General features: G+C 27.4%; 2 protein-coding genes across 4 annotated transcripts; both read right to left on the minus strand.

Annotated features, from left to right (window-relative positions):
- Positions 1-931: 931 nt before the first annotated feature.
- On the minus strand, positions 932-4,814 carry LOC126833749 (SUZ domain-containing protein 1). The gene is made up of 5 exons (XM_050565257.1): positions 4,010-4,814; positions 3,707-3,762; positions 3,460-3,634; positions 2,639-2,715; positions 932-1,821 (listed from the first exon to the last, which is right to left on the minus strand). The coding sequence occupies exons 1-5, from the start codon at positions 4,082-4,084 to the stop codon at positions 1,692-1,694; spliced, it is 513 nt and encodes a 170-aa protein (XP_050421214.1). The 5' UTR covers positions 4,085-4,814; the 3' UTR covers positions 932-1,691.
- Positions 4,815-6,404: 1,590 nt separating this feature from the next.
- On the minus strand, positions 6,405-12,999 carry LOC126833663 (glycoprotein-N-acetylgalactosamine 3-beta-galactosyltransferase 1-like). Of its 3 annotated transcripts, none has more exons than XM_050565113.1 (10): positions 12,550-12,999; positions 11,270-11,332; positions 10,544-10,647; positions 9,339-9,617; positions 8,710-8,862; positions 8,496-8,631; positions 7,951-8,069; positions 7,246-7,347; positions 7,032-7,189; positions 6,405-6,950 (listed from the first exon to the last, which is right to left on the minus strand). In XM_050565113.1, the coding sequence occupies exons 3-10, from the start codon at positions 10,614-10,616 to the stop codon at positions 6,738-6,740; spliced, it is 1,233 nt and encodes a 410-aa protein (XP_050421070.1). In that variant the 5' UTR covers positions 10,617-10,647; positions 11,270-11,332; positions 12,550-12,999; the 3' UTR covers positions 6,405-6,737. The 3 variants fall into 3 exon arrangements, with proteins under 3 accessions (XP_050421070.1, XP_050421068.1, XP_050421071.1); XM_050565111.1 differs by having other exon boundaries at positions 6,407-6,950; positions 10,544-10,618; positions 12,550-12,997; XM_050565114.1 differs by lacking the exon at positions 10,544-10,647 and having other exon boundaries at positions 6,407-6,950; positions 12,550-12,995.
- Between the last annotated feature and the right edge of the window lie 1,654 nt (positions 13,000-14,653).

Genomic DNA, 14,653 nt, shown 5'->3' on the forward strand with positions numbered 1-14,653 from the left:
AGGTGAAGGAAGAGAGGAATTTTACTTATTCAGTACACTTAACCAAGACGTATTGTAACTTATTATCAGGACCAAGAAGTTCATGCTCTATAAAGTGCACACTTGTTAGTTTAAGTTAAACGTCTTGTTTTCTTAATTAACGGGTTGTCTATCGAAAACTACAGATTAGATTTGTTAGATTTTGTTATGTCCAAACACCGACGGACACACCTATATATGCTTTTTTGTTTGCTTAAACAAAATATAACAATACCACCCGATAACACTTGTTGATTTAAAAAAAAAAGAATTTGTTTAAAACCTTATCTATTTATCCATAAAGTAAGTGCTTTAAACAAATTAAAAATTAACAACACCCAAAATATACATTTATTAAAAAGTAGAGTTTAAACAATGATTAAATAATGCTGCAAATATTTTTTAAAATCATTTAGAAAAAATTGATGCATATTTTAGGTCCGTGTGAACCAGGAGAATTAGTGTTTGTGGGATTTTGCAATTTGTGCATGTGTAATCCTCAAGGTGTACCAAATCAACTTTGTGCCAAGTCCTGGTGTCCAGTTGGATTAACACCGCCGCCTCCAAGACGACATGTGTTTACATAGTCCAAAAACAGTTATAGAGTTAAATATATAATAAAAATATTCATATATCCTAGACATATAAAAGTAAAATTAGCGCTTCAATCATAGTTATAGTACTGACTAACTCGAGTTAATAAAACCAATGTATATTAAACATTCAATTAAAAAGAATTAATATTATATTTATCATGTTTTACAATCTACGTAGTAAGGAAAATTGCATTAAAAACATTTGTTTTAATATGCATCTGAGTTGGCATATTGGTCTAAACATATTAGACCAAATAATTAAAAAAATATTTTGATAATATTGTTGAAATAATTATATATTCATTTTCTTGTAGTATGTATAATAAAAAAAATACATCAACGTATAACGGATAACCTATGTTTGTCTAATGTTTTAACTCCTTCACCGCATCAATTTACAACAGTAAATTAAAAAAAAAAAAATTATTTTACATCAGGCTAAAATTACAATAATTTTAATTAACTTTTTTGTTAAACTTGAACAAAAATAACAATGTTTGAAGAATAAAAAAACAAATCAATTACAAAAATATACAAATCAAAATCGTTTGTTTATTTTTCCTAATTAAGTTTTAAAATAATATTTTGTTGACACATTATTCGTTAAATTTCACTAATCAATTTTAAAAGAAAGAACACCATAACAAGTTATGGACACTATATATATATATGTATTCGTTATTAAAAATGCTAAAATTAAACCATTTAACAAAATATAATGTGAGAAATCAGACACACATTTATCTTATTTACAATACAATATACAGCGATTAAAAAAAACTCTGATACTTAAAACATAAACGGAAGAATTTATTAGTACTGGAGCGGTTCCATCTGACTAGATTTTGTCATTAACACAGCACTTCAGGCGCCCACCAATGGAGACCTAAATCTCATCTCATCCATTCCCAAAAATTATTCAGTATCAAGAGGTATTATTAATAATTAATTATTATAAGCCTTAATATTTACAACTAAATGATTTTGTTTTTAAAGTATAATATAGATTATTTATTTATTTTATTTGAAAACCGGCGATTCAAAAAGTTAATATATTTAGTTTGTAAATCAATAGGGTTAGCTACGATGGTTAAAACCTTTGGTGTTGTCAGGCCCACGCGGTTGCCGAATCACATTGTCTTCGACTAGCGTGCGGACTAATGGTTGACGAAGTACTTCAAACTTTGTGCTACCAGAAGAACTAGCCCTGAAATAATAAAAATTAAATCGATAAGTTGATTCTGTGTCCACAGTTATATTAATATAAAATAATCAGTAGCGAGGTGTTTTCATAAAATAGAGGACAGTTCAAAATTGAATTAATACATGCTGTATAAATGTTCTTAATAATTTTAATTTGTATAACATTTTGTTTATCAAATTATCGAAAGTAGGCTTGTAATAAAAATTAAAATAATGAATGATAAGATTACCATTTTGATATGTAAATATTAGTAATTATTGTTAATGTTTACAAGTGTTAGATAAGTTATTTTAGTTATTACTCTATAGAATAAATTTACTTTTGGCATGTATCAGTTTTTTTATTTAACAAAAAAATATTTTATTACATATGGATGTATCATAATATCAATTTTGTTGTATAAAATGTATTTAGTATACAATGAAAATTACTCATTAAAAAGTTAGTGGTAATCAAAAACAAAATATAGTCCTAGCGAGCGACTTTGTAACAAAGCAAAATAACTTCTAATAAAACATTGCTTACAACAAACAAATGTGTTATAACTTATTTCCACTGTAATAGCTCGTTTTCATGTAGTTAATTTTTACCAGTGCAATAGTTTTGTTATTTTAATTGAACTACATTCATACAGCCTATTTAACTAATCATCTACTTTATTTAGGAAAGATGAGTGTAAATCACCTTATCTTATGATTTTAATTTACCAATTTATATTGTTATATTAAAACTTTGGGTTCTTATAAAAACATGTCTTAAAAACTTTAATTGTAAATCATGTGTTATTACGTTTTTATTGTAACACAAAAATATAATTTACCCTTCATCGTCGACATTTTCATCACCTAACTCTTCTCCCATTATTCGTAATCTTGCTTCCGCGTATTCCTGTTTTCTCTAAAAGAAAATAATTACACATTATCGTATTTTTATTATGAAATTCTTAGAAACAAATTTACTTTACTAAGCATAATTTTTTTGTTTTTTTTTTTTACTAAATTATAGTTTATTTTTATTATTCTAAGTCAGAAATCCGCAGACTTCACTAGTTCAAAAACTTCTTAAACTTTAAGAATTATCAACACATAAGTATGTGAGTATATTATGCGCGAGATGTCTACAAGGTTCCCCACCACCACATCGGAGCGGTGTTGTTAATTTTCATTTAAGATTACAGGCAAATAATAATATTGTTTTAAGCAAAATACAAATCCATTTTTTTTAATTGAACAAAAAAAAAAGTCATACAGGGCAAGGAGTAAATTAAGACATAATCATCATCATTATGTAGCTTAACGAGTCAAGAAGGCCCAACGCTGCCATCATGAGATGGTTATTTTACGAATTCGCTATCCGGGACGGATCGTCAGTCCATTGCCGGATATAGGGGGATAGCTGCTCCTTTTCACTGGACGATTGCTCGCCCAGCAAACAAAGCGCCCGTAACCGAGTGTCGAACCAGCAACAGTGAGCGCTAACACACTGCCGCCTTACCCACTCAACCACTCCTCCTCCTTAAATTAAGACATAATACTGGAGCACAATGTTCTTTAGCAATTTTATTTTCAAACCACAAAAAAAAAATTCCTAGTAAAGTAAATTCATATCAATTCTTATTAGTAAAATTATAACGATTCATACTTGCTCTAAAGACTTCACAAGCAATTTAGGCTTATCAGCTGATTCATTGGCAACATCTACTTTTGGTGGTCGTTTTAAAATTTTTACAGTTGGCTGTTGAGGTATTGTCATTTGTTGATGGTGGTTGTAGGACAATTGCAATCCAGGTGGTAATGATATCACAACATTACTATTGCTAGAATGAAAATTAAACGAAAATGATTTCTATCCATAGAGTAAATAATATTATATTATAATTGGAAGTTACTTCTCGTTTTTCGATGCCGAAGCCAACTGCATTTTTTTAATTTGTGTACTCAGAACCTAAAACCAAACGTAAATGTAAATAAATACAATACAAAAGTAGACTACGAAAATCTAATATCAGCTAATCAGCCTCAAGCATAATATCTTGCAACAATTATTGGGTTTACACAAGATATAATGTTATCACAATAGTTTTACTTCACATTACAATGTTGCGAGACAAGACTATAAGAATAATTAGGAGAATACTTTACAATAGAACCCAAAGTTTGGGCAATTGGTTTTACTTATGAATAATACTTACAGAAGGATCGTCCAGAGCTTCCCAGCTTTCGTATGGTTCAGTTCCCGGATCACACGCAGCCATAATATTGTACATAATAAGAACGTCCCAACAATATCCAAACGATTTTAACAGTTTTTGTTTGTCAAGGAAGGGCAAGGTAAAACGTCATGATCAAACCATTAACAGGCGAAAATTCGGATCAGCACGCACAAAACCCGTTTGAACATTTGGAGCCAAATTCGCCGTCGAGTACTAACAGAGTATTTCAATATTCTCATCTCATCACCAGACTATGATATAGCTGACTGCATGTATATTAACATTTAGAAATTTTGCCAAAATATGGCAACACGACGAGATTACACTGTCAAATATGAGATCATGGAACGAACAAATATTTGTATTTTATCCTCCAGAGACTAGCAGTAACCAAAAATTTCCATAATTTATTACTTGTACTACTTTATTACCTTATACTACTAGTGGCGGGCGGGTAGTACGAGCACGGCTATTGTCGTATAATATGCATACACATATACGTATATAATACCCAACTGGGAACTCAAATGCGCATGAGTAGTAGACTTGGTGACGTCACCAGGTCCCGCTGTCAGCGCAGTCATGACGGCTCGCTGGAAGTTGGAACTACGTCATGGCGCACATTCCATTCAAAACGACGACCGTCTTCAACATTCTTAAATGGTATCCAACTCGATGCAATAAAAGAAAATTAAAACAATTATATAGCGTGTAATGCGTCTGTAAATATAACGACCGACAGCATAGGTAAATAATATAAGATTCAACCTCGGATCTCACTACTCACTAGTCTCTACCATGGTAGAAATATATAGGTTATTGGACATCGTCTTGAATTATTATCTTCAAAAGTAAAATGGCAGCGTAATAATATCATTATGACACAATATGTGGATGAACACGGTCATCGATATTATCTAAAAGTTATAACCGTGGTACAATAAACGAACATGATGGGACCGTGGAGGTAAATAGTTAATGGGTCACACGAATGACAGCAACAGCTGCTTGTGATAACCACAAAATAGATGCCGCATATTTCTAACGGGAGAACATTGGCCGCCATGTTGTGAAAGTTGCTGTCATACCTATATATTTTTCCTTGAAAAGCCGTATCTATTAGAATAGTTGTAGAATATATAAGTTCTAACTTCAAAGTATTTGCAGTTACTACACACCGATTTAACATTTTATCCTTAAAACTACAAATTTAAAATATGATTTTCATTGAGTTATCCATTCTAAAACTAATCGATTTGTTTCCGAAGGCTGAAAAAAAAGCCATTCAAATGAAGTAATTTCAAGTTTTAAGTACGAAAAATTGTAAATATCTATTTCCTAAATTTAACAAAAACAAAGAAAATGTAAATTAAAGTAATAGTATAGATAATATCAATATAAAAAAATCACGATAAATACTTAATTAATGACACAAAAAGTTGAAAAAACAGGGGAATATGTACACAGTATTCAAAATAGTGTAAATGTGTAAAAATAAGGTAATTTTCCGTTTTTTTTTTATGAATTTCTACCTCTTTTTCTAAGCGTTTTTATTCACGCAAAACCATCAAGAGTGTTTTACATTTTAATAATTTTATAAACAAACATTTTACCCATGATCAATGATGGATTCATTCAATAACTTTTTTGAATAAAACTTGTACTTATAATAATAATAATAATAATAATAATAATAAAAGTTAACTATTATCTTGTACTAAGAAATATTTTACTAGATCAAAAATTACAACAAACAACAATTTAAAATAATTAAAAGATTACATTATATTTTTATATTTTGAAAATGTTTAAATAAACATGTAAAATGTAAGTGATTTAAAATTTACAAGTCCTATTAATCTCAGTTGGTCCATAACTAAAACATATTAAATTTATAATAAATACTTTAGTAATTTAAAAATACAAGAAGTTTAATTATATATTTTAAAAAAATTGATACAATTATTTTTAGGCAACACTATAAATAAAAAATAAATAAATACCCGAAGCATCTTTCAATATTTGGAATATTTTAATCACATTTATAATAGTACTAAGAGTAGAACCAATTTTGTAATGGATTAGCTGTATAACAAATCACAGTAGTTTCTCAATAGTTAAATATCTATCAACTAAATGAGGATAACTTTATTTAACACAGTTTGAATGTATATAAATGTTGAAAAAAAGTATAGATAATATAAATATAAATAATCACGATAAACACTAATTAATGACATGGAAAAATATATTAAATTATACATTTTATTTTACTACAATATCTTTGGTTAAACTGACAAGATTTAGAAGATCTTAAATAATCAATAATAATAGTTAATCAATGTAATAATTATTATATTATTAACATATTTGAAGGAATTTGATCTTATTATTTATTTTTTTTTTTTTTTATGAACACCAAGAAAATATTATTAATTATACATAATTATAATTTTATCGACAAATAATATTATTAAATTTAAGCTCTAGTAACGTTTGTTCAGAGCTCCAATGAGCAAATTGACTAGAATTTTTGAAATAAAATATTAAATGGTAAAGTTATGTAAGTAGGTATGGTTTGCTAAAATTAGCAGATAAATGGCACAAAATGGATAGTCTCTATTTGTATACCATAGTAGTATTTTTAATAGTAAAAAGTAGAATTCCAAATAAATAGCCTTCCCCTGATGATATGTAAAACACACGTTTATGTTAAATCATTTAATGTTTTATTCGTCAGTTGATCAGTCTTGATATATTTATTATGTTCGTCGGCGTTAATCGTTTTAGAGACGGCGATATCTAAGTTCTGTGACACTCCGTATGGTCGCAAGTGGTAAATCAAATACTCCAGTACGTACATGCTATTGGGAGAAACATAATGGAATGAAATCGCAGTGTCCGAACAGCAGTCCATGCCCTTGACATTAACAACAAATATTATAGAATATATAATATAATATAATAAATAGTATTTAAATTTACAATAAATCTATTTTACCTCTACACCAGGGTAGTATAAATACTGCCAGTACCAAAAATCTGGTGTAGTATGTCCAGGTATGAGGTGGTGTTCCGGTACAAACGGAAAGAATCGGCCACGGCCCAAACTATCTCTAGTGTCACCAGCTTTTACACCTACTAATTGTAGACATATTCCTGAAAAAAAGACAAATGAGTTTCCATTGACCCTGATATTCAAATAGTTTATCTACCAATTTCAACGTCTTCAGCACCACCAGTATCTTGACGACACCGCTCATTAGGTATTGCTTCTTCCACAAACTTTCTTACTGCATATTTACTTAATAAATAACCTAAAAAATTTTTTATTTTAACGTTAAAAATGTTTATAATAATTACTTTAAAGAAAATATAGGCTATAAAAATGTTGTGTTTTCACAAGTTTTTATTAATATCTAGTATTCCTGATTTTTCCTTAAGTTACAGTTTGTTTTTTTTTTACTAAATAACATACCTTTCAGTTGCTTTTGTGTATTTTTGAAGTATTTAAAGATAGGTCATATACTAAATTTCAAGTTTTTAAGCTCAAAATAGCCTTCAAAATTTACAATTATAATTTTACTAGGTTTTTTTATAAGAAAATTTTTTTTAAAAAAAATTCCAACCCTTAATATAACCTAACCCGAGAAAAAGTGGGGGGTTAGACAAAATTTCGATTTGAGGCAATTTATGAATAAGGACATGCCTAATACATTTTTTATACAAATTTTGACTCGGTCAGATCGTTTTTCCCCAAGTTATAGCATGACAGGAAGCGCTAACACACTGCCACCTTATCCATATGGTCATTTGTCCTTCTCAAAACCACACACACAACAATAATAATAATAATGACACACTAAAAATATTAAAGCTAAAAACAAATAATTGGGTTGAGAATAACATATTTATATTACCTGCACCACCACTCATATAGCCCTGTTTCACGTAAGGCTTAAACCTACACCCTAAATAGATAGGCGAGTTTGGATCATATGACATAAGTAAATATCTTAAGTTTTCAACTATAACATACCTAAAAACAAACAAAGTATACTTAAAATATCATTATAATAACATTAATGAACCAACAATCAGCTCAAACCAAATGGAACAGGAAAAAAACCAAGAAAGTAATTTTTATTAAATCTAAGAAAAACATGTTTAAATAATACTTAAAAAAATGTTTTAAAATGTAAAAAGCGAAACTTTTAAAAAATGTTCAGTTTTTGTTGTTAATTGTGTTTAAAAATAAAGAACATATTCGTTTCGTATCAAATACTAATTTTATAACAATAAAATAGTAATTTTTAAAAAAATGACATCTGTTTTTTTTCGTGTACCCTTCAAGGATGTAATAACAAAACAATATGTATTTACCCTTGATCTTAAGATTATAAAACATAAAGTAAAAAATCATTGTTAAAAATGTTAAAACATGGGTTATAATAATATAACTTACGTATCGTCATCTGCTTTAAGAACAAAATCATAATCATCGTAGTTGTTATAAATGTACTTGAAAGCTTCTTTAGTTTTCCCCCATAAATGATTTCGTCCTTCTTTTACAGGCAAAACAATAGTTGGTAAACTCTCTTCTACAATAATAAAAAAAAAAAAAATTTTTAATAAAAAAAAACACAATTTTAAATTATAACAAAAGAAAATTGTATAACCTTTAGCAGTACTCATAAACAATAATGTATTACATCGTTTTCCCCATGTAGCTTTGACATGCCTCGCTTTTTTCATGTGATTACTGGGATTTGTCATTACCCAACAAAGTACTCGAACTCTTTTTTTAAGTTCTTGAGCCACAGTGTCTTCATCTAAAAAGAATTTTTTTTAACAATTACTTATTTGTTTGTATTTTACAATATTTACTTCTGGACCAAATATATTTACATAAAAATACAATTCAATTGGATCATAAATCATAGGCAGTCATATTCTTTTGTTTTAACATGTATGGCTAAACTTGAATAGTAAATCAAAATCGTATTATGAAGAAGTTTGAGGGGGTGGCCTTTCAAGAGAATTTAATGTGTTTGTTATAAAAAAAAAGAGGCATATCTAATATTTATGATTTATTTAATTATAAAATAATTAGAATATTTATATACATTTTCATTCAAAAATATTTTCCGATACATAAAATAATAAAATAAATACAAATGTTTGTAAAAGAAAATGTTTAATCCAATTAACAAAGAAAACCTGAGCAACCAATTAAAGATAAAAATTTACTTTTCATATTTTATACTATTTTTTTGGCCAACTTAAATTATTTTTAAATTTGACTTACGGAAGTGTAATGTTTCGTTTTCTCCATGAGGTTTTACTTCAACATCATCACCAATCATATTTTCATCGTCATTATGGTCATGAGAATGAGCATCTTTGTGCTTTTTCGCATGATCACTAAACCCGTAAGAATATTTCGATGGAAATATAGCAATATCTTTAAAATGACATTCAGTGACAGATATTGCAGTGTAGGCAAAAAATAAACCAAATATGACACCAATCAAAAAAGTTAAAAGAGAGTTTTTGTTTACCCCAGGTCTACTAAAATGTAAAATATCTGAAAAAAATACACGTCCAAATTGATTATTTTTAAATTGAAGAGTACAAAAACTAGTATACAAAGTGTACATAAAACTTATTAGATTATGGAGTATAAAAAACATATTGGTTTGGCAAAAACTGTTGTTCAAATTACGCGATTGTAAGTAATTGTAAAAACACTATAAAAATTTAATTATTTAACTTATGCAATATGCATACATTCAAAAAGTGATCATTTTTATCTTAAGATAGTTAATGTAAACTAAAGCAATGAAAATTGAAATACCTACTGTTTCTACAACTCTTTTACAGAAAATAATACATAGAGTTTCTATTAAATTTGAATAGAAATTATTACACTTTGAATTTCAATATTTTAGTCAATTTAATGAATCTTAAACTTAACAAACTGTAAATCAATACACCATCAGTAAAATAAAGAATCATTAGTATTTTTAGTAAATTAAACTTCAAAAAATATTTTTATAATTTCAACAACTATCAACCAGTAAAGAAAAAAATCATTAACAATCATTGTCCTATTGGTTAGTAACAAGACAGTAGGGAGGGAAGGGTGCTAACCCTTAATAATTAATTAACAAATTAATCATTATCTTGTTTAACCGTAAGTGCATGCTAAGCACGTCACTACCTATGGTATTTTCTCATGATTTTGCATATAAGGGTTCAACATTGTAGTTGTAATTATATTTTGTTGCCACAAAAAAATAGTAAGCCATTGTTTATAGTTATATAGTGCATAACATATAAATGTTACCAAAACTATTAAATTTGTAAAATGCTTATTCATTAAAATAATATTATGTGTTAAGTTATTCCTTCGGTTTTGATTATTTTTATGAAACAATATATAATTTAAATTATTTTTTAATTGCAATAGTTTATTATTTTTTTTAAAAATAACAACTATTGATTTACTACCTCTGATTCTGGAAGGATAAATCCGTTTCACTTGTTGACTTATATCCTGACGGTTTAATCGGACATACGACATATCTGAATTTATAAACGAATTGATTTATCAGCTGTTTTATTTGAAACAAAATGAATAAAATTGCATAGCCATTCATATTTCACAATAAATAAACAATTAACAATAAGTGCATATATTATGTCAAATTGAAAAAAAATATATTGCTCATATTTCATTAAAAAAACTGCAGGTGTCAAATACAATTGAATAAAGATAATAAAGAAACACAAGCTTTAAATTTACTGTTGTTCAACATAATATAAGGTGTCTGTTTTCTAATTAGATTTTTATGCACCGATTTGATGAAAATTAAAAAAAAATCATTTATGTAATGCAAACCATTATAGATTAATAAAATATAAAACAAAGCAAACATTCATGATTTCACTTTAGAAATGTATCTTTCAAAATACTTGTCATTTCTTTACTATATACAACAATTTTGTTGGTTAGTATTAAGTACACCTATTTTTCTAAAACAAATATTAATTGCTATATTATAGATATTAAGTTTGCACTTAGATAGAAATTACATCATTTTAAATAAAACAATTATCTCAGTAATTTCAACAAGATTATAATCATTGACGTTAAAAAAAAAAATTATTTTCCATGAACCATTTAGATATAATAAAATCAAAAATGTTTTTAATAATAATATAATATTTGCATACCACTTTTCATTTTGATTCATTTTTTATACATGTTTTACTTTATGGATAGCTTGTTGATAAAATCTGAAAAAAATTAATAGTATATATTAGAAATTGTTTTTGTATGAACAGAACTAAAACTTAAAATAAGTCTTATCCCGGGTTGCACTATAAACAAAATTTCATTATATAAAAGGATTAATTAAAATATAATGGACCAATCACAGGACGTTAAACATCCAACGACCTGACATTACTATTACTTAAGTGAAATATCTATGGTACAATATTAAAAGAAGGAGATCAAAATTAAGGGCAGTCACGCATCCCCTGGTTGTTCTGTTTATTCATAGTAGTTCTATGGTTCACTGTATGAATAATGAAGATGGGAAAAATATGGATAATCAAATTATCTGGGTGTACGAATCAGAATGGAAAAAATAATACATAATATAATTTTGAATGTGGGTAAGGACCCTATTGTCTGTAATTATTTGTCAATAATTTTATGTTTTGAGCGCAAATTAAAAATATGATTTCGATTCCTCTACTTGGTTTTTCCCAATCAAGTACTAGCCCAGTAGCGTTCTTCCGGTGGCCGTAGTATATCTAAAACTACCCTTAAAAATAATATTCTTAACTTGAACATCAAAAGCTACTTATATTAAGATTGAGGTATAATTAAGATTTCAATTGAAAGTTTCTTAGCTTGAGCTATTATTAAATTTAAAAAAATTACAGTATAAAATTTGTAATAACTATAATATTATATTATTTAAAAAGTAAAGGTCTTATTTCAAATTTTTTTATATAAATAATGTATGATTTCATACAAATTGATATTATTTCCTAATAACATCTAGTCATTTACAGTGGCATTGTCAAATCATTTTCCTAGAAAAGCCCAACAGGGGGTTATTAGGTTGGGTCATATTGTTTTATTAAACATCCAAAGCGTAAAGTATGCTCATCGTGTTTCTTTTGGATTACAGACAAATATTTAACTTACTATAACAGACGCCTATTTAAAACATAATATTAAAAATGCATTTTAAATTCGTATTTATTTTTCTTTAGTTTAAAGGATGTGAGGGTCATTTTTTGAACTGCCACTTATTAGCCACCACTAAAACTTATTACAATAAATTGTCAGAGATAGTTAAATGTAATGAGAGCGTATGATAGCTACAATAAATAAGCCCATACACATTAATACAATTAACATTTTTTTCGTAATCTATCGAGTATAATAGAAATTAATTAATCATACTATTTATAATATAAAATATTGAAGTACATACCAGTATACTATTGCAAGTATAAGTTAGCTAAAATATTTCCATTGCCGATTCGAATGCAGCTTCAAGGATTAAACGACTTATTTAAAACGCTCACTTAAAAAATTAATTAATTAAATTATGATAATGCATAACAATGTAGAGGAGCCATACAACATTTGCATATTTTAATAAAACAACTATTGTCAAATACTAGTAAAGCCGAAAGCTACTTGCCATTTTCAATTTTTATCGATGTGTACACTACAAACTCTTCTGTGGAAATGTTTAAACTATATAAACATGGAACTATTAACCGGGAGTATAATATTATTACTGTATATAATAAATGCTGTAACGTTGCCTTGCCGCTATCTTATCAGTATTCAGTTACAATTGAATTTAATTGGTTTAACAGGAACACCAATTGGTATATAATATTACAACATAATATGGTATAGACCGTAGAGTGGTGGGTTACTTGACATTCACATAATATAGAACGAAAAAAAAACCATAGTATCGAGTAAGTTTTACTATATTAAATGGTTGTAGACGACAATTGACTATATCCACAAGATAACAGCATTTTTTTATACATTAAAACGCGAATTTTTATTGTTAATTGTTAAAACTTAAAAACAGTATTGCCTCTAGAAAAACATGACAAATTCCCGTTCAAGCAATCCTTATACCATTCCATTATTAACCAATAATGAAATGTAGTTACGTGAAGTAGTATTTTGTATTACACAACATAATATTTTGTAATAACGTTTAAATAATTTGAAATCATTTTATAAATTGTTTTTATGGCATTGCCATTAAACACCAAATATTCAAATACTATTATTGCAGATAATATACTTGTCATTTTTATAGGTATACCGGGTCTGTAATCGGGCCACTTCATCATCAAATCAGTTGTATCGGTCCTAGTTTAGTAATGACCAAAAACAATTTTTTATTGTTTTTTTTTGTTCTTCTCTTGACATTATGTTCCTTGGGGTAAAATAATATTTCCCTATTTTTTTCAGATTTTTAAAATTATTTTTAGAGATTGCGAGCATCAGTTTTCCAATATTTTTTTAGTTTTTAATTTTTTAAGGTATAAATTTTAAACAGATGTTACTTGTATATAAAATCATCACTAGAAAAAGAGGAATAAACCAGTATTTTTTTTTTTTTTACAAAAAAAACTACTATCCAACTAATTTAGGCTTAGAATGTAAAATTTACGAAAACATTGATATATATATATATATATATATATATATATATATATATACCCATAATAGTACTCTAAAATACTTTTTTGGTAATATGATTGCACAGCGGTCAGCTATTGCCTATTATATATTATAAATATATATATATATATATTCAAAACTTGTTTTTTGTATAAAGAGAAATAATGTCAAGAGAAGAATAAAAAAAACAATTTTTTTTGGTCCACCCTAGCGTCCATTATTCATAAGTAAATACTAACGATATTATACTGTTCAACATAAATCTTGCTGATTGGTTCATTTCAAATGTTTACTTGTTGTTTAAAATCTAAAATCTACATAATATTATTGATGTTTATTAGTCATCAAAAATACAATATTATTTGACACACGCATTTACGTTTATCCTATATTATCTAGACACTAGAGTCATTTCTCTCGTATTTCCTTGTAATTTTTATAGGTAGAATAACAAATAACAATATTGTTATCGCGGCTTGTGTCCCGTCACCCGATCGTAACCCGTACCCCATCTGTATTTTTTATTTTATTGGTAATAATATTTTAATGGTTATTTTAGAGAATGCTAACGTTGAATATTATACGTTCGTCTTCTGCCACCGATAAACAGTATAACATAGATCCAATGTAATTTTCCAAGATGTTAAATGTGTACTATTAATACGACTCATTTTAATTCCAATAGAACTCCACAATGCGTTCTTTAAGTTCGAATTTATACAAATTAATTCTTAACAATTTATACAAGGGATTTACTTATTTACATATCAAACATTTTCACAGGCCGGTCTCATTGTGGCAGTCCGCTCCTCCTCAAATGTACTTTCCTTACGTGGCTAAGTGCTCTTAGATTAAGATTTTATAAATCAAATATTGTG

This window comes from Adelges cooleyi, unplaced genomic scaffold, assembly GCF_023614345.1.
Source record: "Adelges cooleyi isolate 19-005CV unplaced genomic scaffold, UGA_ACOO_1.1 ACOO_flye_CR_arks_rails_tigmint_CR_PRNA_2, whole genome shotgun sequence".
Classification (NCBI taxonomy): Eukaryota; Metazoa; Arthropoda; class Insecta; order Hemiptera; family Adelgidae; genus Adelges; species Adelges cooleyi.

Coding starts and splice junctions, on each gene's coding strand:
- LOC126833749 (XM_050565257.1), bottom strand. CDS start 4,084: ATGTACAATATTATGGCTGCGTGTGATCCGGGAACTGAACCATACGAA. Junction 3,635..3,706: donor TCGGCATCGAAAAACGAGAA/GTAACTTCCAAT, acceptor TTTTCATTCTAG/CAATAGTAATGTTGTGATAT. Junction 1,822..2,638: donor GAAAATGTCGACGATGAAGG/GTAAATTATATT, acceptor TTATTATTTCAG/GGCTAGTTCTTCTGGTAGCA.
- LOC126833663 (XM_050565111.1), bottom strand. Junction 9,618..10,543: donor TTATCCTTCCAGAATCAGAG/GTAGTAAATCAA, acceptor TATTTTTTTCAG/ATATTTTACATTTTAGTAGA. Junction 7,190..7,245: donor TGCTGAAGACGTTGAAATTG/GTAGATAAACTA, acceptor TCTTTTTTTCAG/GAATATGTCTACAATTAGTA.